Source organism: Polistes canadensis, unplaced genomic scaffold (assembly GCF_001313835.1).
Source record: "Polistes canadensis isolate GaletaPanama2010 unplaced genomic scaffold, ASM131383v1 scaffold_190, whole genome shotgun sequence".
NCBI classification, from domain to species: domain Eukaryota; kingdom Metazoa; phylum Arthropoda; class Insecta; order Hymenoptera; family Vespidae; genus Polistes; species Polistes canadensis.
Window position 1 is genome coordinate 51,963 of NW_014569737.1, and position 27,240 is coordinate 79,202.

At 27.7% G+C, this 27,240-nt stretch overlaps 3 protein-coding genes across 3 annotated transcripts in view; 2 read left to right on the top strand and 1 right to left on the bottom strand.

The window, feature by feature from the left end:
• The window catches only part of LOC106789560 (neuroligin-4, Y-linked-like), a gene marked incomplete at its 5' end in the record, with an annotated part of 56,268 nt that extends 38,483 nt beyond the window's left edge, over positions 1 to 17,785 (top strand). The window contains 5 exon segments of the mRNA XM_014753884.1: positions 5,171 to 5,365; positions 9,340 to 9,784; positions 14,297 to 14,570; positions 14,647 to 14,793; positions 14,969 to 17,785. Of these exon segments, the coding sequence (XP_014609370.1) occupies positions 5,171 to 5,365; positions 9,340 to 9,784; positions 14,297 to 14,570; positions 14,647 to 14,793; positions 14,969 to 15,654 (1,747 nt within the window).
• On the bottom strand, positions 17,061 to 21,006 carry LOC106789561 (la protein homolog). Its single transcript, XM_014753885.1, has 7 exons — positions 20,534 to 21,006; positions 19,933 to 20,286; positions 19,695 to 19,837; positions 19,523 to 19,607; positions 19,220 to 19,450; positions 18,990 to 19,122; positions 17,061 to 18,750 (listed from the first exon to the last, which is right to left on the bottom strand). The coding sequence occupies exons 1-7, from the start codon at positions 20,834 to 20,836 to the stop codon at positions 18,665 to 18,667; spliced, it is 1,335 nt and encodes a 444-aa protein (XP_014609371.1). The 5' UTR covers positions 20,837 to 21,006; the 3' UTR covers positions 17,061 to 18,664.
• A 776-nt stretch (positions 21,007 to 21,782) lies between these two features.
• On the top strand, positions 21,783 to 23,746 carry LOC106789564 (translationally-controlled tumor protein homolog). Its single transcript, XM_014753891.1, has 5 exons — positions 21,783 to 21,899; positions 22,280 to 22,350; positions 22,440 to 22,627; positions 22,713 to 22,980; positions 23,235 to 23,746. The coding sequence occupies exons 1-4, from the start codon at positions 21,872 to 21,874 to the stop codon at positions 22,942 to 22,944; spliced, it is 519 nt and encodes a 172-aa protein (XP_014609377.1). The 5' UTR covers positions 21,783 to 21,871; the 3' UTR covers positions 22,945 to 22,980; positions 23,235 to 23,746.
• Positions 23,747 to 27,240: the final 3,494 nt, after the last annotated feature.

The following is a 27,240-nucleotide window of genomic DNA, read 5'->3' on the forward strand; positions in this document are numbered from 1 at the left end:
TTAATATTATAAAAATATACTTGTGCTATAAAATCATACAATTAAGATAAGATCGATATAAATAATTAATAAAAAGATTCTTTTTTTTTTTAATTACCGACCAATTGATTATGCTAATTTTTCTTATTTCTTGTTTTTTGTTTCCACATACACAATTAGCGAGTTAATCCAATCAAATGGAATGAAAGCTATTTTCCTTCTCTCTCTCTCTCTTTCTCTCTTTCTTTATCTTTTTTTCTACTTTCTTCGTTATCAGAACGTATAAACGAATATAAAACGCATGCGCCGAGCTTTCGGTGAATCGGACAATTGGCAGGAATCACACTCGACCGCTTTCACGATTATACTCGCGAGGGCGAACGATCGATTCACCGGTTGAGAAATGGCTTAAGGACGTAACGAGTGGGAAGAAAGGCCAACGATAAAAAAAAAAAATAAAGAAAAAAAGCCGCTTGGTCTATCTCTTTCTCTCTCACTCTCGTTCGTTCGTTCGTTCGGTCGTTCATTCGTTCTCACGCATTGGCTGACCATCGCTCGACCTTTTCCACTTCGATGAACGACCTGACCCTCTTAAAACGATTACGAGCCCTCGTTTCTATGATTCCATCCCTTTTTCCAACCCTTGTTTATTTTTTCTTTCAATCTTTCTTAAAAATTTACAACAATGATCGATCCACTTAATCTTAATTTTAAATCTAACAGAAATAAATCACGTTTGTGTGTTTGTGTGTTTGTTTGTTTGCTTGTTTTCTTTTTTATTTTCTCTTTTTGTAATTTGAATCTCTCAATATTGAACGTTATTTTATTGTTTCTTTTTTTCTTTCGTCAGGTTATTTTAAATATTATCAAATCGATCTGTAAATCTGTATTTTAGATTGAATCGAAATGGATTGTATTTTTTTATTTATTTCGAGAAAAAAAAATGAGAAAGAGAGAAAACATTGAAAGGTTCGATTATAATTTTAAGTTATCTTTTATTAATACCTTTTTTGTTTTTCAATCTTGATTTATAACAAATTCTTTTTATAATTTATATTCAAAATGTTTCATTATTAATTTAAAATCGTCAAATATTAATTATATAATATATTTTTAATTTATTCTATTCGCGCGAAAGTAGATAAAAAAAAAAATAGATTTATCCTTTACATTTTACATTCTTTTATTTTTCCCCTTTCAAAATCTAGAAACGTTGATTTCATATGAAATTCAATTTCCTTTATATTGTTGTTTCTTTTTTTAAAAAAAAAGAAAAACCATTTCCAACCTGCGTATACATTTTTAGTATTATTCTTTTCTCTCTACAAATCGAATACATTTGTAAGCCCAATCTCGAATTTTTTGCCTTTCCCCCTTCCACAAGGTATTAAAACCCCATAGGACGTGATACCGGGCAAACAAAGATTTAATTTTTCACGTTTCACCGTGGCCATTTGTGCGAGAGCATAAAATTTTCCAGGAAATTCATGGAAGTAATTTACATGGGAAATGTTGCCTCTCACGAATAGTAGATAGTGGTAAAAGGAATAGGATAGAAGAGAGGCAAACTATGCATGCATCTTAGTAAGTGCAACTACTGTTGAGTCTACTTCAAATTTTAACTTGAAGCTTTCTTCGTTCGAAAATGAAATATATCCTCGTTTAAAAGAACTTTTCTCATATATGCCTTACGCAAATAAAAGATCATCATATATATATACAAATATTTTCTATATGCATACTTTTATCTAAATCAAATTATTATTAACTTTTGACATAGATATTTATATGTTTTAGTACGCATCTAAATCGTGAATATATTTTATATATGTACATAAATTTATTATTTCCTTTTGACAAACGCGATTCATAATTTAAAGAAACCATTTCCAAGAGAAAAATATAAGATAGTTTAATAACTTGGATCAGTATTTTCAATAAATCAACGATATTTATAATCAAATAATATTAATTCTCATTTTTTGAATACGCGAAAGAGAGAAAATTTATTCATTAACACTTAAAAATTATCAGGTTACGTTGAAAAATATAAAAATGAATATGACTGAAAAGAAAAAATTGTTTCTATGTCAGGTTCAATCAATTTGAACTAACCCACGTATACTGATCATTTATTTAACAAATTATTTTATATTTTTTAATCACAATCAATATGAAAAAGAGACACGAGAAATAAAATAGAAATAAAATAATAAAAATGTCATCCACATGAACGAAAACAATTTGATTTATCAGTTCAATTTCTTCATCCATGCATTCATGCATACATAATATCATAGTACTATAAAATACTGACCATTAAATTATGCGCCTTCTTACATTTCTTATTTTACATTCATTCATAGGAAAATATTTTTCTTCTTCTTCTTCTTCTCTCTTTCTCTCATTTTAGTTAATTTACTTACAATAAAAGATATTTCTCATTTAATTTCATTATTTGTGAGAATGAGAGAAAAACAAATTAGTGAAATGAAGGGATAAAGGAGAACAATTCACCTTGTACGTGTTCAAGGAAAAACTACGAATAAAAAGAGAATGAGAAAAAGGAAAAGAGAAAGAATTTCTTTATCCATGAAACAAAACGAAATGTAGTAGCATCTTGTTTACCTTTAATCTTGCTGGGTAGTTAACGTTAACGAAAGGCACACAATTTCCTCTCCGTTACTTCTTTAGTTGCATCATTTTTGCAGATTTTCCCTTGGAGATGATTTTTTCATTCTTCTTTTTTGTATTACGGATATTTTATTTTATTTTTTTTTTTTTTTTATATATAAATTGTAAAACAAAAATAGAAAAAAATTATTTACGATATATATATATATGGTAAATTCGATTTAAAATATGCATCACGTTTAGATCGTTCAATGAATTAAACTACGGCAAAATAAAAACGATGATTGATGCCAATTGTCGCATAACAATGCCAGAAATAGCTGAAAAGTTGAATTTATCAAATTTGACAATTAACCATCATTTTCAATAGATTAAATTAAAAATATGAAAAAGAAAAATCATCTTTTATATTCACCACTGGAAAACAAAATAAAATAAAATAAAATTATTTTCCTAGCAACTTATAATACATACGATGAAGCATGAATATACAATAATATTGAGTATTGGCGTTCTTACAAGAAAAATATAATTCGAGAACACGTCACACGCCATTTATATTATACATAATAGTATTAATAAAATAGTCCGAAGAGTAAAAGGAAGGAAAGAAGGAAGGAAGGAAGAAATAAAAAAAGAAAAGGGAAAAAAGCACTCATGTAAAGTATAAAATAAAGAAAGAAATCAAATAAAAATGCACGCGAAGACTTTTACTTTATACGCACATATATACGATGGATTACATTTCGACAAACATTTATCTCCTTTCATCTTTATCTTTCCCACATATATTTTGATTCGTTTTACAAATAATAATATATATTAGAGTAAACGTTGAAAGTTTTATGCTGGTAGGTATGTTATTAGTACAAATATTGAATCGTGAAAACGTAAGAGAATCCTTTTTCCTTCATTTTTTTTTTTCTTTTTTTTTTAAATCTATAACACATCTTTCCTATTCCTTTTCTTTCCCCTTTCATTTTCTTTCCCATTGCTGTTGTTATCGTCATTCGATATATTATTTCAATGTTTCTCACGATAAAACGTTCGTAGAAAGAGGAAAATATTTTTCGTTGATAAGACGTTAACGTAAAAGAGGTTTGCATTGCTTAGTTTAAAGTTACATGCTTCGACTTTACATGAAAAATACTTTTCTTAAACGAAATTGAGAAGATAGTAAAAAGGGACCGAACAAAGTTGCCCGACTTGTGTGGTAGAAAATCGATAGAGAAGAATTTTGTCGTTGAAAGGATAGGAAAGCAAGCAGAGGGTGGAGAAGGATAAGGAGAGAAATAAAGTAAAAAAAGAAAGAGGGAGAGAGAAAGTAAGAAAGAAAGAAAAAAAGAGAAAAAAAAGACATCACTATTATATACTACTAACATAGGCTTGAAGCTCATTTTATTCGCCTTATAAAAGTTTGTCGAAAGATGATACCACCCCCCCCATATACTAACTCTCTACGTGTATTTTTCTGTGTATGTGCGTTTATGTGTTGTTTTTTTGTAACTTCCTTTTTCTTTAAGATGAAAATAAATTTTCAACGGGTAGAAAAATATATCCAACGTAATAGAATTTATTTTCTAAAATGCACTATATATATATATATAAATTTTTCATAATACAAAATTTTTATATGCTCTTCTGTATTGTGCAAATTATTGTTAAATATTTTCCCTTTTTCTATTCTTTCTTTTTAAACGTATATATAAATGAAATTATATGAAAGAACCAAATTATTTTTTGTAAATAATTATATATATAAAGAATTTTAGAAATTTTGAAAAATAAATTAGAAATTAATTGTAAAAGTATTTAAAATTTAAACTAAAAATGTATAATTAATGAAAAAAAAATTCTCCTCCCCCAAAAAAAAACAAAAACGAAACGAATAATTAATATCAAATTATCTTAGTCATTTTTCGTGTAAAAACAAGTAAGAAAAAGATCTTGAATTATATCTTAATAAAGGTAATACAATGTCCCCTTAGTGTATCTAAAGTTTATTAACCTAATAAACGCTTAGATAAGAATTTATAACGACATAAGGTTTAACGACGTATTATTTTACTAAGGTTTTCTTACCTCGTAAACACGCACCGACTCCGGGTATTTCAGCTGTCGTACATACATATATACATATATAACTTCTAACCAATACTAAGATAATAGAAAATATCCATATATTCATGTACATAGTAAATGTATTAGTACGCGTTTATATTTACTTACATACGTGTATATACATATATATTTACGTACATACAAAAGTCATATAACTCGAATAAAGTACTGTTTTACAATTTGACAATATATTTCAAGGCGTATAAAGTTTATCTGAAGTATTTTACGAATAATAAGTTCAAGGAGTGTCGAGCAGAATGAAAAACTTTACTACCTACTATTCTCGCATATTGTTACTTATCCTATACAAAACGACGAACACATATTTTAACACACTTGTATATTTCTTTTTTATTTTCACTTCTTACTTTTACTTTAACTTTTACTACTATTTGATTTTATTTTTACTTGTTCTTTTTTTTTTTTTTCTTTTTCCAGGTCTATTTCATCGTGTTGTATTGTCAAGTGGCTCGGCTTTGAGCCCATGGGCTTCTGTACACGATCCGAACGATCTTAGGATCAAAGTTGCTGAACAAATAGGCTGTCCTACTGAAAACGACGAAGATATTGCTGATTGCCTTCGAGGTGTATCTTTGCAAGCTTTAATGTCTGTCGAACTTCCTGAAATCAGGTATTTAACAAAAATTTATTTATATTTTATTTCTTTTTTTTTATTAAATGTGTACTTTAAAACCATTCGATTCAATCGAATGTACGTTCAAGTATTAAATATATTATTATATTTTCTATTNACATTGATGTACTTTAATTCGTATTTATTTAAAATATGTGCTTCGAAAATTGTGAAATTGTATTACTATTTTTTGTTTTTTTATAGTTTACTAAAAATAAAAAAGTGTCTTGTATATATTTAAGTGGTGTACACTCAGTACATCAGACACTCGTCGATGTAACTGCATACTTCGCATTAATATAAGTGTAATTAAATAAAATATTTATATGTACTCTATCAATCAAACATAGATTTGATCTCGTTAAGGTTATTATTATGGCGATATGCATAATTGCGTATGCATTTTGTAATACGGCGCAAGGTGCAATATTGTTTATTTTTTTCCTTTGAAAGCAATGTTTATTAATTTTTAAATATTGTGATATATTCACAATTGATTAAGTTTTTTATAATGTGTCTTGAATAATTTTCCTATGTGTATTTGTAATTGTATTAATCGTTTAATAATTTTTGTATGAAATAGAAACATTTTTCTATTCATATATTTGTATATTAAAAAAAGCATGCATCGGAGACATGCTTTTTTTCATATTCGCTTGTGTTTAAATATAGAAAAATATATTTTCTAATGCATCGAGAATTCGGTATTTTGTAATGTCAATGTTTCATATCGCAAAATACCATTTTATCAATAGATATTTACAACAATGTCTGCAATAATATCCCAAGGTTTGTAATGCACAATCATTTAGAATATCAAAATATATTAATAAAAATTACGTATGAGTTATACGTAGTAGTATAAAATTAATTTTTGTTTTAGGTTCATCGATATTGGCAAGATTCTATTCCACTGTTTCTAGTTTGTGTTCTCGTAGTAGTCGTGGTGTTGTTTTCTCTATCTAAATGTATGAATGTATGAATGTATGTGTGTGTGTGAACAAATTTTTTGTATTTGGTTTAGTATGTCAATTATGCATTTATTGTCACAGTAAGCTTTTGAACGTTGTCCAGTGTCATTGCTCGTGCTAGCCTATACATATAATAAATATTCCTTTTGAATACGTTTATTTTTTTATAAACTAATATTTCCATAATATATGAACGAAAAGGATGCGATTAATCAATCCTTGCCATGATGCTTAGGGACAAGAAACGACATTTCTTTGGTTTTCCTGTGAGATTAGTTGTAGATGTTAATTAAAAGTAAAATGAGCAAATGATAATGATCGATCGATCATTTGAATTATGGATCTATTCATTCGTTGATCTTCATAATCTCAATAATAGCTGGCCACAATTTGGAGCGAACATATACCCAGTGCTTCTAAATTACAATACAAATTTTTTTCGATTAATTAATAATTAATTAAGGTATACAGAATACAGTCTTGCTCTCTACTAATACTTATAATTATTTATACACACATACATTGTTTTAAATATTATATATCTTTTATCGTACTTTGAATATTAATTAATTTTAACCCTATATTTTTCATTAGATGAAAATTTTTTCTTATAACTATACTATCATATATATATACCATCAAAGAATATTGTATTTTTTTTATAATAGTGTAGCTTTATCGCATTAAGTACCTACTATCGCCCACTGGTGGTCTCGGTAGTAACTAAGATGCATCTGGTTAGATAAAAAAGGGGACTTGTGAGCTTTTATGTACTTTTGTATTCTTTACTCTTACTCGAGACTACGTAGATTCAATTTTTTATTTAGATTATAATATGAACGAACCTAAATTAAAAAATTCGTACTTCGAATATAATTTTTTATTTTATTACGATAAATCGTAAGCATTTTAAAAAGATAATAAAAATAATCGTTTATAGTAAAATATCTCATTCTCTTATGAATTCTTTCTAATATTCTTTTGTGTCCGTTTTTTCGACATTGTTGCAACTAAAAAATAAATACGTAGCATATCTGTAAATGTATACTTATTCATTATTTTCATTATGCGTTTGTTTCACATATTTTTCTTTCGTTCTTTCGTATTTCTTACAACAACGATAGTTACGCAATTATATAGAAATTTAGTTAATTTACATACATATTTCCTTAAAATTAGCAAACATGTAACTGATTTGCATATAATCGATTGCAAAGCATCAAATACGTAATTTAAAATTCTCATATCACGTATTTGTACACATATCACGTACTTCAATATATTTATGAGAATGTTCTGTTATACTATTTATGCTCATCGGAGATGTGCGATCGTTTTGATCGGTTTTATTTTTTCGACTTTCTTCTGTACTTTCGATTTTAGATTTAATCGAATCTGATTCTCCAGACTCTTCTTTTACGGTTACACATTTATTTTTATTATGAGCTTTGATTCGAATTTTTGTGTTTACTTTTCGATTTAACGATTTATCAATTGATTTGCTATTATTCATACTCGAATTACTGGTAGATATTTTTACTGGTTGTGTAACGTAAGATCTACAAAATATTTGTATAATATAAATTAATACATTTAATTATTAAATTTTTTAATTTTTAACAAGAATGTAATTATGCTTACGTCGCAAAACTTTTTCTTATAATATCGGAATCTTGTCTTTTACGACTTTGAGTTGCAAGTTTCGCTATAATACGAGCATCAACTTTAATCCCTTTAGGTTTCTCTGTATAATTCTTTAATTTATTTAAACTTTGTGTTAAATGTTGGATCTGTACTCGCAAAGTCGCATTTTCATAAACCAATCGAGTATTTCTTTGGATGACCTAAAAATTATTTCTTTGAAATTTACTCCAAGTTTTTCTAATTTATGCAATCAATCTTAACAGATTGTTGACTAATTATTTTTCACGTGTATGCAACAATTTAAATAATTAGTAAAGAATAATAAATTTATTTTATTTTTGTATTACCAATTTTCCTAAATTTTCAATATATTTTATTACACAAACTATATAGGCTTTTAAATTTGTACAAATAATTGATTATACATTTTTGCATAAGAATACAAAATATATTATAATTAAATTCCTATATTTTCAATTTTTGTTTAATTAATTAATTAAAATTATCAAATTAAATTAACTCAATTTGAAATCATTAAATTGTAGAAACTTTCTCCAATATATAATTGAACCAACTTTAATACAACTGAAAATTGAAACTTAATTCTTTTTGCATAAAATAACCGATCAACAATTTGTTAAGAAAGTAAACGATTTACTTGCAAAAATTTAGCCTTGTTAACCGGCAACGGTTCTTGAAACTTTTCCGACACAATAACATTCAACTCTTCTCTAGCTTCGTCAAGTTTTTCCATCATTTCTTCCATAATTCTTAAATGTTCCCGATGCAACTGATCGAATTTATGCCTGAGCGTATCTTTGGCGTGTTTCATACGTAAAAATTTAATACACAAATTGTATGTAATCTCGCTTTTCTCAGCTAATTCTTCACGAAGTTGTTTATTTTCCTCACTCAACGAATCTCTCGCATCTTCCAAATCTTTCCATCTTTGTTCTTGTAATTTCGATCCATTTCCGATAAATTTGTTTTTGAAACGTTGCATTTCTTCGCAAAAGTAATCTTTTTCTCTTTGATAAAAATATCTCTCATCGTCCAACTGTTCTAAAATAAAATTCAATTCATTTTTCTATGTGCCCTATATTTCTTTTACTTTTAATTAAAATACACACACACACACACACACAGTTAATTTTTACCGTAACCAGCCCAAAGATCAGAATTTAATTAGAATAATATTTTTTATAATTAAATACAAATAATCGATTTTAATACTAAATTAAATAATAAATACCAAAAATTATATTATATAATAATAAAATAAATATATAATTAATTTTTTGTAACATATATAAGAGAAAATCTATTGAAATAAAAAAAATAATTTTGTTAAAATAGATTCGTGCCCCGAATAGGACCGGGCTTACCCGTGGACCAAAACAATCCTGATCCTGGTCTTGACATGGAACGAGCCAGTGATGCCTTTATAAAGGTACCCTTGATCCTCGGAGTTTCCAGTACCGAATCCAATCTCGACTTTAACGCGAATGATATTCAGTTTGGCTTCGAAGAGGATCATCGAAATCGGATCTTACGTACCTTCATTCGAAACGCTTACGTTTATCATCTGAACGAAATATTTTCGGCAGTGAGGAACGAATACACAGATTGGGACAAGCCTATTCTACATCCTATAATAATACGTGATTCAACAATGGAAGCACTTAGCGATGGTCACACAGTGGCACCGTTAATGAGGATTGCATTTTATCATGCTAGAAGAGGAGCCAAGACTTATTTTTATCACTTCGATTATCAGACCAAGGACAGCGGCCATCTTAAGGTCCGTTTATATTATTATTATTATTATTATTATTATTATTACTTACTTACTTTTATTTTTTCTTCATTTTTGTTAAGTAAACGATCAATATTTATAACACGGGATTTGATTCAATCAGGATTATATCATAAATCATATTAGATGTTCATTGTTTATTTATATATAATATACTTTGTGTTTAGGACAATTAATAATTTATTTTGTTATATATTTGAAATAAATGATTTTAATATTTACAGCTAAAGTTGAATTACATCAGAGAGTTGTGTCATAAATTATAGAGACTTATTATTTATATATATATATATATATAGATAATATTTTGTTTAAGATTAATAATAATTTGTTGGTACGCGTATTTTAAATGAATGATCAGGATTCCTTCAATATTATCTAAAAAAAAAGGTTGCATTTAAAATGATATATTAATAAAGAGTACATTTTTCAATATTTAATTATAAATACTGACCATTTATTTCAAAAATGTTTGACCATTTTAATAATTATTTTTAATACAGATTACAAATATTTGCTTATAAATGTTGATCATTAATTTAAAATACTACCTCGAATATGAGTAGTACCATTTTAATTAATTTTACATTTTAAATAAATCCTCCAATATCATAAAATATAATTATCTTCGTATTTATCTACTTATTTTAACTCTGACATATATATATATATATTTAAATCATAATTATTAATACAAAATCGTAAAAGAAATGTTTTGAAAGAGAAATCACGGAGATATCTCTCTTAACTTATCGATGTCTTCAAAGAGTCTTTTTCTATTAATACTTTTGTACCGGGGGCAAATTTTTTGCCCGAAGCTAAAGAAGAAGGATCCTTCTTCTACCTAAAGTTTTCTTATACAAGATTCTCGTAAGGTAAGGTAAAAGGGATGATGGGTTGGTGGGACCAAGGGCCAAAAACGAGACTGAAGGGTGAGGAATGAGGAAGAATTTCGTTTAAGATGCCTCTCGAATGAAGAAAGGTTCAGCCAAGGCAAAGCCAAAAGCAGATAGATGGATGGAAAGAAAAAGAGATAGGTAGATAGGGAAAAAGGGAGAAAGAAAAAGAGAGAGAGAGACTGCTTAAGTCTGAGTTAACTTTATTAACTCAACTTGCCAAAGGGAGAAAAGGTTAGATATAGTGATAGTTAGGGCAGAAGACCAAGAGCAAGAAATATAGATGCAAAATAAGAAAGATAGAGAGAGAGAGAGAGAGGGAGAGAGAGATAGAGAAGGTTGCTTCTCAACGTAAACTTTAGCAACCTTCTTGGTTAAGGTGTTAGATATTCGTAGCTTTAGCTTACTTGCTGTATCCACCATCACCACCACCACTATCAGGTTCTCTACATTTACTATCCATACCTCTTTACAACAAGAAACCAACCAGCCCCCCCCCTCATCCTTTACTCTTACTCTTACTCCTCCTCGATGTTTCACCATGAACATTCAAGGCAACTGCTAGCCATGATTTCAAGACCTAGACGTTGATTTAATAAGACACTCCTGGTTCACTATTCCTGGGTTAGGAAGTGAAAGCTTATTACCAAAAGGATGATCACGTTTCTCTCATCTGAAATGCCATATTCCATGATCTGGCTGTGATGATAAAGACGATGAATACAATCCACACGACGTCACGATCATCCATGACTATGATCATGATAATCATGATTATGTAATTATGGTAATGATTATTATTATTGTATGTATATGTGGGATAAAGATAAAGTGAAGATTTTGAATTAATGGAGACGACGACTCTTTCATCTTCGCTGTTAAATTTTCTATAGTAATCTTTTAAATTTTATTCTTCATTTTGTGTCTCTGTTATTAACTCGAATCTTTTTCGTTTAAAATGTATTATCTACTAATGATTAAAATTATATATTTGAGTTCCTTATAAAGTTATCGATCGAAAGAAAGTTAACTTATGTTAAATGAATGACGTATACAATTTTTCGTTACATTTGCATATAAAACAGGGTTTCCAAATGTGTGTGATTTCTCCAACCCCCCCCCCCCCATAACTAGGTCGCATAATTAAATTTCCAGAGGATAATAGAAATTTGAAGAAAACTAAATAATTCTTTGACGTGTAAAGGATCGAAAATGAATTCCAAACAATTTTGACAACAATACATAGGATCGCTAAAATACTTCCTCGGACAATGATGATCGCCAAGTGGTAAATTTGGAGAAGCTTTGATACAGAAAATCAATTGTTTGTACGATAAATGAATAATTAATTTCAATTTGAACGTGTTTCGTTTATAATAAAGACAAAAATAAAGATAACTTCATTAGTTCAAAACGTATTTTCGTATAATATCGATTAAATATTTTTTAAAATTACGTCTACACCATTTTGTAAGATGGTCAAATAATTTTAATCTGCATGATGCATATATATATATATATTTTGAATTGACAGTATCCTTTAGATAGGATCATCTTTTAAATAATTCGTTTCATTTCCCATGATAGGATTCTCTTATTTCTTTCATTCTTTCATTATCTATCTGTCTCTTTCTCCCTTTTGAGGATTGAAATTCCGTACGATTTCGTCGAATCGATCGTTCTACTTCTAACACCAGGGTCATATATAAAACGGGGTAGGAAATTTAATCAACTTCCAAGTGAGCCACAAACGAAGGATGATAGTTCGTTTCATAACTTTGTACAAGCTGTGTGCTAGTATATATATATATACGTTTGTATGTGTATGTACCTAACACCATCTCTCTCTCTTTCTCTCTCTCTCTCTTTCTCTCTCTCTCTCTTTACCGAGAGAAAATTATTACGAAAATTCGAACTCCCCCTTTGACTTCGTTCGAGTCAAACCGAAACTCGAAGCTCCAGCTTCGTATTACCTTTGGAAAATTTAAACGAAGGTTAGACAAATTAATAGCTAAGAGAATAAAAAAAAGAAAAAAGAAGAAAAATGTGAAGAACAAAAAAAGAAACAAAATAAAGAAAATCAAGACCAAAAAAATAAAGGACGACTAACAGATTTTGAAAATATTATCTTCAATTTAAAAAAAAAAAAAAAAAAGAAAGATGAAAAGAGAGGAAAGAGAAATATTGTTGAATCCAGTGATTGTGTGTGTGTGGTACGTAATGCAATCAAAAAAAGATTTGATTTCAAATGAAACGAGTAGAATCTTTGATGCAATTCATTCCACTTGAAAGCATGCGATTCGTTTAAGAAAGATCTTGGAAAATAACGATCACGATACTTAAAGGTTTAATGCATAATAGTATTACTCCGTTTCTACTATCTTTAACTCTTTAGGGAACGACGATTAAACATAGATTAAGAGAGGATGCATCTTAATTGCGAATGCGAATCCTCTTGTATCCTTCCTTAGTTATTTTCACCGAAGCTATTTTCTTTCATTTTCTTTTTTTCTACTTCTTTATATACGACAAGGAAAAAAAGAAAGATAAAAAGAAAGAAATAGGGATATATATATATATGTACAGATTTTATTTTTTATATGAACCATTTATTACAAGAATGATATAGGTAAGTCGTCCCTGAATTTATAAATAAATTACAAAAAAATATTCATTTTCATTAATTATAAATAAAACATCATAAAATTATGTTTTTCGTTCCCATAATATATAGTCCATATATATATTCCTATGTATGTATATATGAGAAAAAAAATTATCTGTATTGATAATTATGATTGTGGATTTATAAGTGAAAATATTGCAGAAAAAATTTGATTAAAATAATTTGTATTAAAAAATAAATTTGTTCCATTCATTGTGATCGACGAGTCCACTTTCAAAATTACCCCGATACGTATATATTCTTTTCTTTTTTTTTTTTCTTTTTGTATATATCAGTGTATGTGCATATATGCAGGTATATTTGTTTCTTTCTTTTTTCTAACTTTTTATATAGTCACGTATATTACCCGTATAGCCAGCCAACTTATTTACGTGCACTCGGAGATTAACTAGCGAAATGAGTCACCTTCTACCTCCTCTTCGTCGTCAAACCTTACCTTTCGTAAGCAAAGAAAAAGACGAAGAGAGAGAAGGAGAGAAAGAGGAAGGTACTTTCTCCCCATTTTAACACAGAAAGTTTCATTAGCCCGAACTTGGTCGTAACGTTAAAGTCGCTTCACTTCTCATTTATACGGCTAATTATAATGAGCACCCACCCACCCATGTTCTTACGTTGTGTTTACGATCGTAAATACTAGATAGATCGTTCAGAGAAAAATGACTTTAGATTTTAAATAATTCTTTACTCCGATATTATTTTTCAAATAAATTCCTCGTTTAATTTTCTTTTTTTTCTTTTCATTTGTATAAAATATATATATATATATATAATTTTTATAGGTAAATATAAGAATGGCTTTTAATGAATAAATAAAACAAAAATATAATATATTTATTTAATATATATTGTTTATGAAGACTCCCTTATGTGTATATTTTATATATATATATTAATTTGTTTATTATTTTGTTTCAGCGTTTGGGTAGTGTACGAGGAGAGGACATTCCATATATTTTTGGATTACCATTGGTAGTAGGTGGTACTTTCTTCCCTCGTAATTATTCTCGACAAGATCAGGGTGTCGCCGAAGCCGTCCTCACGTTTTTCACAAATTTCGCTAAAACCGGAAACCCCAACGAGCCGCACAAAATTGAATCCGTAGATTATGGTACACCGAAAGAGAAAACACGTTTTCGGGGTCTAACGTGGGAACAATATGAGACTAATACTCAAAAATATTTAACGATAGGTATACCAATTATTCAAAAAAACAATTTATTCATATATTTTACTATAATGTTCACATATGATCGCTATAATTCTAGCTTCGAAACCTAAGATGAAGAGTCATTATCGAGGTCACAAAATGGCTGTCTGGTTAAATCTGATACCCCAACTTCATCGACCAGGTGACGATGACGTTTCTATGAGACATCATCATTTTCGTGAACGGGAAGAACACTATTATGCGGGTATAATCTCAAACTTTGAAATACATATCTTTTATTTTTACTATCTAATTGTTAATAACTAAATCTATATATATATATTACATTAACCAGTATCCCGAAAATAGAATTACTAAATAATTAATTTACTTTTCAACCCTTTCCTCGAGACAATAACAATTATAATTGATTTTAACAGGTCCAGTTAGAGACGAATGGTATACACCACTTCCCTTAACGGGTACAACAAAAACCAGTGGAGCCTCCTCGACAACAGCTTGCAGTACATCAACAGGTGACGAGACAATAGCTGAAAATATCACTCCAATTTTAGAAGAATCCGAAGAGGACAATGAATTACTTCAAAGATTATCCTCTCGTCATTACTACAGTACAACAACAGCATTAGCCATTACAGTTGGTGTTGGATTGATTCTATTAATCTTAAACATGCTGATATTCGCTGGCATTTATTATCAACGTGATCGCGACAAAAAAAGAGCTGCGATGGATTGCACACCGAATGGACAAGAATCTTTACCGATGACTACGAGACCTGTCGCAGTTAAGGCTACAGAAAATACGAATAGACCTAGCCAAGAACCACCCCCATCTTACACGACATTAGCCAGAAGTCCATCTGTTCAAGAACACCAACAGCAACAGCAGCCTCCTCAAGGCCAACAGCAAACAATGAACGAAGATGGACAAATAAAAGTGGACAATAGAACAGGACAACAAAATGTTGCTGCTGGTAATGCAATTCACAAAGATCCAGTACCACCAAAACCACCAGTTAGAACTACAAGTTCTCTGAGTAGCAACACACCTGGCAATACCAATACCATAAAAAAACGAGTACAGATACAAGAGATATCTGTATAGCATTAGGGGTTGCCGCCAGAGGGCGGCACCATCAGACCAAAGAGGGTGACTTTCGTCGACTGTGAGGCCACGATCCAGTCTAGATTCTAAATAAAACTAAATCAAACTTATATGTATTAATCGTCATCGGGAAAGATAATCGATGATAAAAGACTGGTTTTGCCTTTTCACACAAACACATGGACATCTTCTAATCAATCGTTAATGATTAACTTTAGGAAAAAAGGATCATTTAAAGAAAGATTGTTTTATCTTTCAGATAACTGTGTTCTAAGAGTGTTCTTCTTTCGTTAGGGATAATAAAGGTGCAATGATGAATATTTGTGTATGTATGTATGCATGTATGCAAGTCTGTACGAAAGAGAGAGAGAGAAAGTGTGAGAAATAGTTTTTGAAAATCAGTACCTTCGTCCGCGTACTATGCCATAAAATGTACATTTTACATTGAAGTTTACTTCTAAAAAGAAAAAAACAAAATAATAATATGGAACTCAAGTGAAAGATTTGAGTGTTCTAACGTATACACTTGTGTAAGTACTGTCTTACATGTTGCTATATATTTGAATAAAAGAAAAAACAAACTCTTTATAACAGAGTTAAAAAATAATGAAGTATATGCAACGTGAACACACACACAAACACACACACACAAATATACTTAACATTCGTTATAAGAAAAACGTAAATAACTTTCCCTGTATTATTTCCTGAATATCGATGCATATACGTCAAGAAAAAAAATACGGTGAATACGTGTGTACTTCTACAGAAAAAGAAAAGAAGAAAAAATAAATAAAATAATAAAAACTAAATTATAAAATGAGAGTGCTGTGTGCTCGAAGAAGAAAAAAACGGAATAATGAACAGCTATAAATTATTTTCTTCCGTCTAAATCGTAAAAACTTTATATACATATATATAATACAAGGTGTCCGAGTTTTTTTCAGCCAAACGGTGTCAACGTATTCTATGTGCACGAAAATAATGAAAAATATATATTACATAAATGTAGAACTCATTTAAAGATACGTCAAATAAAAAAACTTAGCAACGGGGATTGTCCTTAAATTTCCAATCGATTATTTTTACACCTTTTCTTATATTTTATTATTTCGAAATGATTTAGCGAATCCCACAATCGATAACAGTTCTCTTAAGTTTTCTCGCTAAAAACTTTCGATCGAAATGCTGAAAACATATTCAAAATCAAAAATATGCGAACGTTCGTTGTTATACTTATGGTTATTATAACTTTGTAAGAAAACTCTAAGTAACTTATATTTGTATCAAATTTTGTTCTTATTTTCGTGCATAGAATATGCTAATACTGTTTACTCATCAAAACCTCAGATACCCTGTATATGTATGTATCTCTCTCTCTCTATATATATATATATATATATAGATTTTTTTTCTCCACGACCAACTCATAATAACTCGAATTCTCAAATGAAAAAAAGAGCCTGTGTATTTGATAGGAACCTTGGAGGATATTTAAAAGAAAATAAAATAAAATCGACACTGTATTATGTATATATAAATATATATAATATATTTAAAAAGAAAAAAAAAAAAAAGAAACTCTCGAAAAGAAAATCGTAGTGGCATTTGCAACTTCGAAAGAATCCATATCTCTTTTGAAAAAACATATAAATAAATAAAGAAAAAAAAAATAAAATAAAATAAATAAAGACAAATACTACGATTTTATCGTAAGCAAGAAAAGAGACGTGCTCGATCGTTTGAATAAATAGATTAAAAGAAAGAAATAAAAACATGGTCAACGACGAGTAAAAATCTAAAAGATTACGTAAGTTCGATTTCTTAAAAAAAAAAAAGAAAAAAAAAGGAAAAAAAGTAATAAAAAAACAAGAGGGGAGGAAAAAGTAAATACATATTCGTTCGTGTACGATAATAAATCTGAAAAAAAACATTCTCGATGATTAAATCACGTCAAAGTAAAGAGAAAAAATATAGAAAATAACTAAATCCTTCATTCTTAAGAGAGGACTAAATAAAATACACTTCTTCGCTGATAAGAAGCTAATAATGATTTAAGGCCGTAATAATATCGTGTAATTAAAATTACTCTTGTAATTAGCGTAAAACTTACACGAAAAAAAAAAAAAAATAAAAACGACAAAAGAAAAAATCGTCTAATCGTATCGATTTTGATAATTTTCAAACTACGTTATCGCGCAAACATTTTTTTAAGCAAACATTATTCGCAAACAATCCTTCTCATGTTCGTATTATGTAGTCATACTTCAAACGATATTATTTATGATCGTACATAAAAAAGAAAAGAAAAAAAAATTTATCAAGCACGTAAAATAATATAAAAAGCAAAAAATAAATTAAAAACGATGGTGAAATTTAATTAGCGACTTTAGCTCAAATACAATTTGTAAATTTCACTGTAAAACAATAAACACACTTATTTATAAATACTCTATCGGTACGATATGTATTTCTTAATATATATATGTATTATTATTATTTGCAAAAGTGATAAAAAAAAAAAAGAAAACAATAAAGAATATTGCGAATAGATTTAAAATTAATAATAATATTAATATATAATTTAATCTCTCAGGAACATTATTACAAACTTTATTTTGAATGGTTCTCATCGTGTACGATAAAATACTATTACAGTATCTAGTTATTACGATTTTCAATAACCGTATAAAAATAATCATATTTTAAGGTATTGCATATATAATAATACAATAGATCATTTGTTTATTTTCTCTTATCCGGATTTTGTTTATAGATTAATTTTCCTTATTATATAACATAAATCTTTCAGTTATCCGGAAAAAAAGAAAATATAAATCGGAATAATAAAAAAGAATGTCTAGCATTTCTAAATTGTTTAAACTTTCTCTGTGTGCTTTGTAAATAATTAAATGGTTACAATAGCATGAATTATATTATTATACATGGCAGGTCTAAGACGAAAAACTTTCATCTACCTGTTTTATTTCTTGGATAATTTAAGAAATAACTATTCATGGGCTGCCGTTTTTACCGGAGGTTGATTCGCTGGAGGAGATATATGCCTTTTTCTTCCGCCCTTATATGTTGAACGACCTAAAATAATATTATTTCCATATCGATATTAAGATGAATACAAAATCCTCAAAAGGAAGCAAGTTAATTTTAATTTTTACAAAATATCAGTACCAAGAGAATGATTTCAACTCAGCGAAATCCTATGGATTAAATCCTATAGATTTCTCAGTATTAGCATGGCAAGTCATCATATTATAATTTTATATTCATATATTAACAATATAATTAATTTATATTTAATCAAAATCTTTTTTTACCTTTTCTATTGTCCATTCTGCTTTTGTTACGTTGTCTAACATTTGCGATATACTTCTTAACTTCGTCCAAATACTTCTGTTCTTCTTCGTTCTCCAATACCCGACAAGTTATTTCATTTTTTTCGATCACGACCTTTTGAATAAAAATAAATATATAAGATTATATGCAACAAGTGTAAATTAAACATTTACATTTAATATTGAAAATAAAATAATCATCGATAACTCACTTTGTTATTTGGTAATTTATCCAAAATAGTTTTCGCTACATTCTCTTCCTGGAAACGAATCCATGCCTCTTTATCGCCACATTCATAGTGAACATAAGCAATAGGAGCCTCGAACTTTTCAAAACATGATCTGATTAAATCCCTCCTACATTTATTTGGCATGTTGACCAAATGAATAATAGCACCTTTTGGTAAATTAACGCTCTCTAAAACTTTAGCATCCTTCTGTAACTGTAAAAGATACATTATTAATTACTCTCCGATACTTTAATATTTAAATATTTGTTATGTGCATGTACTTACGGATTCATTTTTCTTCTCTCTCATTTCTTGATAATGTTGCCTCCTCCCTTCATGTTCATTTGCACGTTCAACAGTATAATCAGCCCTAACGATTGAAAAAACAAAGAAAGAAATTATTTTAAACTTGAAATGTGATTGTGTATAATTAATACTACATTGCGGTTAAACTTACGACCACTTTCTAATCAATTCCACGTCATTATATTTAACAGATTTTCTTGCCATAAAAGCTTTAGCATCGTCTAAAGTTTTAAATTGTACAAAAATAGAACCTTTAAAGCATAGCACCTTGTCTTTGTCTTGATATTTTCTCATCTAAAGTATAATAAATTGTAAGTCATTTCTACAATTAATTTTTACATTAATAATAAATGTTATTAAAAAAATATATAATACTTGGAAATACTTACAACAATGTTCTCATATGGTTCGTATTGGTTGAAGTAAGTTTTTAATTTCTGAATATTTGTATCTTTTAATGGAAATCCTTTCATATAAACTGTCTTTTCTTCCTGCGCCTTTCTATATTCTTCATCATATTTTGGTAGAGGAAATTTAGTTGACCGCCTTATTTTTGTCTTATCCTCTGATACTTCAATTAACTCGCTTGATTCAAGAGCCTTCACTATAACATCGCAACTGGTGGTCATAGTGGCTAACATATTGAAATTGAGCATTACCGTTAAGGGTATCCATCCGTTATCTAATTTTATCTGCTCGGAAAGGAATTTGTCTCTTTGCATATTCACATTACCGAAGTAGAACTGTAATAAATAAATGATTGTAAATATTATTCAAACAAAATTTTTCCATGAATCTTAATTAAAGATAATCCACTCTATTCATTTTGAAACAAAAGTCTCTAGGTACGGATAAAGTGAGACAAAAAAATATCACGTGTTAAACAGTAGTGTTAACACGTGGTACATACAACAAATGTAAAAAGCTTTTGTCTATTTTATGAAACAAAAAAATTGAAATAATTGTAAAAAGAAATTGTTAAATATTTACTTCTATTTGATCCTTGATCTGTTCTAACAATTCAATTGTTGGTTCCGAGGACTCTTTCGTTTCCTTAGTTTCTTCTACTTCTTTAGTTTTTTCTTCTTCCTTTTTTTCTTCTGGTTCCGTAGCTTCTTTTACTTCTTCTATTTCTTTGCTTTTTTCCGTTTCTTTACTTTCTTCTGTTTCCATATTTTCTTCCTTTTTATTAATATCATTATTCAAATTTTCAACCGGCTTGTCCTCCTTAACCTCTTCTTTAGCAGATTCAACCTCTTTTTCAATATTATTTTCTTCGTTGCTACTAGCCATGATTTTATTTCCAGTATATTTATATCCAAACGTAATAACAGACGTTTACGTTAATATCATTAAAATTTAATGTAAGTCAATGTTTATTAGAAACAAATAAGAATTAGAGAAACCGATTCACAAACTTGCAATATTCTCTACATTCATTAAGAGCGGAAGTGAGTTCATACATTACTATCCTGCGTTATTACGTAGTCAGCCATATTTTTCCTTTCGTCTTAAATGTAACTAACTTCCGTTCTTTTCAATTCTCAACGCTCATTGGTCGTACTAGTAATACTTTTTCAGTGATATAATTCTTTAAAAAGATTAAGAAAAATTCTTTTATAACTAAATTTCTTTGATAATAAATAAGTAAGGTATAAGTCACAATTTTTAATAAAGCATATTTATTATTTTATATACATACATTAATAATGCATCAATATATGCACTCAATAATAATGCAATATATCGATAATTCAAACGTGATTGGCTGTAAAGTTTTAAAGATTGAAAGTTATTGGTTGTGAAAAGAAAGTATAAAATATTTTTGAATGTGTATAATAAAATAAATAATAATATTAAAAAGCATACATTATTTTCAATTTCAAAATGACTATAATTTAAAAAAGAATTATTTGCGAGTATATAAATGACAAATGAAAATAAATAATGAGTAAAAATTAATAATAAATATTAGTATAATTTTAATTGAATACTTTTTACGTATACCAATATTATATGTTTTAACACTTTTATATTAAAAAAAAATTTTCGAATAGATATATGTTTTTTTGTATATATATATTTATTAGTTATATATTCTAAATAATAATATTATAACTTAAATTATCTTATTAGCCGGATATGAAGAAAATATGAACGCTGATGTATACATGTTGTATACATATATATACAAATACATTCTAGAAAGTTGGTATATAAGTTGGCCACAGTTCATCTATCCGCCCTCTTCTCCCTTCCGGTTTGATCTTTGCAGTGGATGTAGCTTGTTTAGAAGTAGCTGCAGAGTAATCTTCCCCATCTATCAATATGAGAATTTATAAAGATATTTTTACCGGTAAGTTCGTTTATTTTGATTGGTTATTAATATTATTTATATATATTTTTCCAATCGGATTAATTTTATTTAAGTTTTTAACATACGTTTAAGATGGGTCGAACAATGACAGTTATATGTATCTTGTAACGATATTGTATTTTTCTAATTATTTCGAATACTAAACATTTTTATTGTATTGTTTTAAAGTAGTTTTAATCATTGATATAAACATTTTGAACATAGTTATGTCCTTATTAATTATAATCGAATGTACACGTTTATAACCTCTATATGTGTACAATGGATCGTTTGATTTAACATCTACATATCTTGGAAGTAGCTTTTCTTTTGTTATTAGAACATTATTGTTTTAAGTAACGAAAATTCTTCTATTCTAGGAGACGAAATGTTCTCTGACACATACAAAATAAAACTAATTGATGATGTCCTTTATGAGGTGTATGGAAAGGTAACTTTAATGTGAAACTTAGAATACTTTAATTATAAGTGCATTTATTATTTATTTACATATTTAAATATTCTATTTAATAAATACAGCTGGTCACAAGAAAAGCTGGTGATATAGAAATCGCTGGCTTCAATCCGTCTGCTGAAGAAGCAGAAGAATGCACTGATGAAGCAGTCGAATCAGGAGTTGATATAGTTTTGAATCATAGACTTCAAGAAACTTTTGCATTCGGAGACAAAAAATCATACACATTATACTTAAAAGATTATATGAAGAAGTAAGTGACACAGTACACATTATAAATTTTCGTTGTTTTTTGTTATTCTGTAAAAATTATTTCTTTTATACTCTTTCAATATTAGATTAGTAGCCAAATTAGAAGAAAAATCTCCCGATCAAGTTGAGGTTTTCAAGACCAATATGAATAAGGTGATGAAAGATATTCTTAGTAGATTCAAGGAACTACAGTTTTTTACCGGTGAATCTATGGAGATCGACGGTTTAGTTGGTCTTATGGAATATAGAGAGATTGATGGTGAATCCATGCCTGTCATGATGTTTTTTAAGCATGGACTCGATGAAGAAAAATTTTAAAGAAATCTTAGATATTCAACAAATTGGAAAAGTTTTGTAAGTTTATTGTATACAACAATATTTATTCTGTTTATATTTATAGATTTTTTCTTGCATATACATGAATTTTTCCATCCTTACATTTCATGTTTGTATGATGTAACACTTCATGTTACAATGAAATTAATGATTGGATTCCCGTTACAACATTGTTTTGTTGCAACGTCTATTCCAACCATACAATTTATTTTTGAATATATGTTATTTTTTTATTTTGTATACAAAAATTGATATTAATTTTTCTTTTTCAGATAAACAATAACTAAGACTGCACACAAATTAATAAAAATTAATAAATAAATAAATATGATATACATAAACTATGAGATTTAGTTACAGATGTGTATTGCAAAATATTACTTCCATGAATAACAACAATTTTCTGCAGTGCAGTTAAATTATTTCATCAATAATGTAAAGTATGTATTCAAAGGAAATATCACTGGATATACATAATTTACAACAGGAGTATGGATGAATGAAAAAAATGACAAAAATGAACTTTTACAACAGTTGTTTGAATACTTTAAATAATTGAAATAATTTGTGATAAATTTAAGATCTTTTTTGTTTTTCTTATTTTACTTGGTGCTTCGACCAGTAATTTTATTTATATATAATATGTATATATATAGAAAAAAAAATAACGCAAACAAAATATGAAAGATGGGGAAAGAATTTGCAGTGATAGTAAAAATCACAGTGCATAAAATAAATGCCTAAAATTATTGTTAATATCAATAATAATATCTACAACCTATAATTTTTCTTTACTCTTACTCGACTTTAATTGTCCATCATGAATAAAAGTGAAACAGAATGATTTCTTTTTCATAATAATCTTCAATTATTTTTTACTACGAATTTATTTAAAAATTTTCAATTAAAATGGAAGCGGAAAAATTATGTAATTATTAATTCACATCTTCCCTCGTTCCATATAAATCTAATTTTACTACGTATTTTTATTCTATAAGATATTCTTTGCATTCGAGAGGCCCCACATCGTTTCGTACGGCAACACTAATGGCAACAGAGTAGTATTTCCTTAAAGAACAGTACTAGTTTGTGGATAAGTTCTTTAGCTCTTTATATTGTTTTTCAAGAAATATTCTACTGTATTTCTTTAATATTTAAACTGCCTTCCACATGCAAAAAAAGAAAATCATCAGGCTATGGATTCAGCTGTTTGGAATGCTAGGAAAAGCAGATTTCTAACAATAAGATTAAGGTATCCTCTCTTTCTCGTGAATAAATAATATACCTTTTATCCAATTTTAGTTTCTAACAAAGACTTATAACAAATATATAACAAAATTTTCAGAGATATTCACTTATCGTTTGTTGACTTTATATTGCAATCTAGAACGAAGCATCTAAGAGAGTAAAAGTTTACAAAATTTATTCTTCATTCTTTATAAAAGAAAAACATTTTTGTGTAGTAACAGTTATATATATATATATATATATTGAAAGTTTTTTCTAATATTTTTTATACAAAGTATAAAGTTTCTTTTACTAAAGAAAACAATAAAATACATTATGTTAAAATACTAGTATCGATGAAGAAACATTTTTAGGGTGATCACTGCATACGTTCATTGTTGAAAAAAAATTTATAATATATATTATCAAAAGCAATAATATAATTGATTGTCATTATTATAAAACAAAATTATAGTACAATTCAAAATGAAATGTTTCATAAACGTCATTTAAAAATATTAAAACGTGATGAAAAATATTTAAAAATAATTATATTATAAATATTTTTAAATAGCTTACGCATACACACACACTTAACATTTAATAAATTTATTAAAAAAAATTAACAATCAAAGTAAAAAATGAATAAATGAATGGAGAGAAAGTCGATAGAAAACATTTGCTTCATAAAAATATTTTATTTAGATAAATCAGAATAGACGACTCTATTTCTTGATGTAAGATCATACACAATATTTCTTTGCGCTCAGAGATTGTTAATGATTTTTCATACTGTTTTACAAGTACATTCATAATATCATCACCCTATCGTGTCCCTCGTCTTCTAAATCTTACAATCTCACCCATTTGTTTCTTTATTATTTCCAGTTTCATATTACATTACATTTTATATACTCTCATTGTTATTACATACACAGGTCAATATATTACTCTTACTTTTTATTAAACAGTTGCTGTCCCATCTCTTGCCAAACGCATTACATTTTTAATATTTATTTATTTGTATTTTCTTTTTCTTTTTTAAATTATTTTCCCATGCCATTGTCTCTTACTCTCTCGCTTTCTCTCTTTCAAAAAATTATTTTTTATTCACGTTTATAAAAGCGTATCATAGTTTCCAATAATATTATTTTCTTACAGATAGTTAAACATTTTTAATCTACAACGAATACGTATGCAATTAGTTAATTTATTTTACCGCTCAAGATTTATTTATTTTATTTTTTTAAGCTTTTTAATGATGTAGATAATGGGCTAGGAGAGAATTATTGCACAAAAAAATACATATATAGTATATACCAAAGTAGAGGAGAAGCATGTGTGTATGTGCATATGCATAAATGATGATACTTTTAGTTCTTCGTTCTCTCCTTTTTTTTTCTTATAATTTTTCATAATATATTACACACACACACACACGCATACACCTTTCGTTGCTGCTAATTATAGAACACAAAATACTGAAATTTCGTTATTAAAATTAAAATAATTTGATATTTTTTTAAAGAATTTTTTTTTGATACGTTGAAGTGTATTTGTTACACATATATAAAATGAATAAAAACGAGATATTTTTAAGATAAATAGGCAGGTAATAGTAATAATAGTATAATTATAGTAATAATAATAATATTAATAATAATAATAATAATAATAATAATAATAATAATAATAATAATATTAAAATTAAACTGGGTATTGAATTGAACGGTGCAGCAATTTATCACGGGACTGGACACTGATTAATTGGTATCCGTAATTTAATCTAAAGCTGCTTATAATAATCTTTTGCAGGATGGAATGTTATATCAGAGAGCTGCCTACCCGTTTTAGATTATTTTATGGAATTTCAGAGAATATAATTCTTTTTCTTTTTTTTTTTTAATTTTTTTTTATTATTAATTTCTTCGTTTTTTTTAGATCATTTTCTCGTATTTTTTTGTTTGAAAAATTTCATCGTTTTTTTTCTTTAATTTTGTAAAAACAAATCTCATCATCCCAACTGTTGCTTCACAGCGTATAATTTACAATAAAATGGCATAGTAAATTAGTTAATACTTAGTTTTTTTCTTTCTTTTGTCGTTTTTTTTAGATTGTATAGAAAGATTGATTGAGGTCTATCCGACTAATGCAAATACTCCAAAAAATATTAATCGTAGTGGCAGTCATATATATACACACATATAATATATAATAAATTAATTTTCTTATCAAAGAAAAATCCAAGATACGTTGGATTAATAATAAAAATAAATATTGTATAGTTATACATATATATATATATATATATATATATATATATATATATATATACATATATATATACGTTAATTTGTCTAAAATTAGCAGTTTTAAGAATATATAAATTATAAAGACATGTCCGCAGAAAGTATATAGAATTTTTCTGGTTTTCTAAATTAGCTTTTTGCAAAGGTACAGCATTCGATAGAACATTTCTTAGTGAGAGTCAGATATCTCTATATATTCAGAAAGATTAAACATTGTATTATCATTATTCTTATTTGTACTGATTTACATAGAATGGGCGCGAGGAAAATTTTCGATAACAAGGAAAGAAAATTATTTATCGCAGACATGCTAAGAATAAATTATGCTAGATTTTACTCTTGCCACTATATATATTTATACATATATATAGATATACAGAATGTCATATAACTGTTGGTATAAGCAAACAGGTAATGATTCTACACACATGAAAAACTAAATAAAAAATGTATAATAAAATTTGTCCATATAAAGCTTTGTTCTCGAGAAAAATAAGTTTGAAAATTTGTCGAGTACGTGTGCATTTGATTCAGTTTAAGCTTGATAGATTTTACTATCTTACTCCTGAATATTTTGGAGAGCACATTTTTGTGCTTCTTAATATATTTACAAACATTGTCAGTATAATGATATCTTTTATATCGGTTCTTCTTTATGCTTGTCGAACAGGCTTTCAGTTTGCAGGATTGCAAGTTCAGTTAAGTGCATAGAATCACCTGCTCACTTGTATTACCAATTATA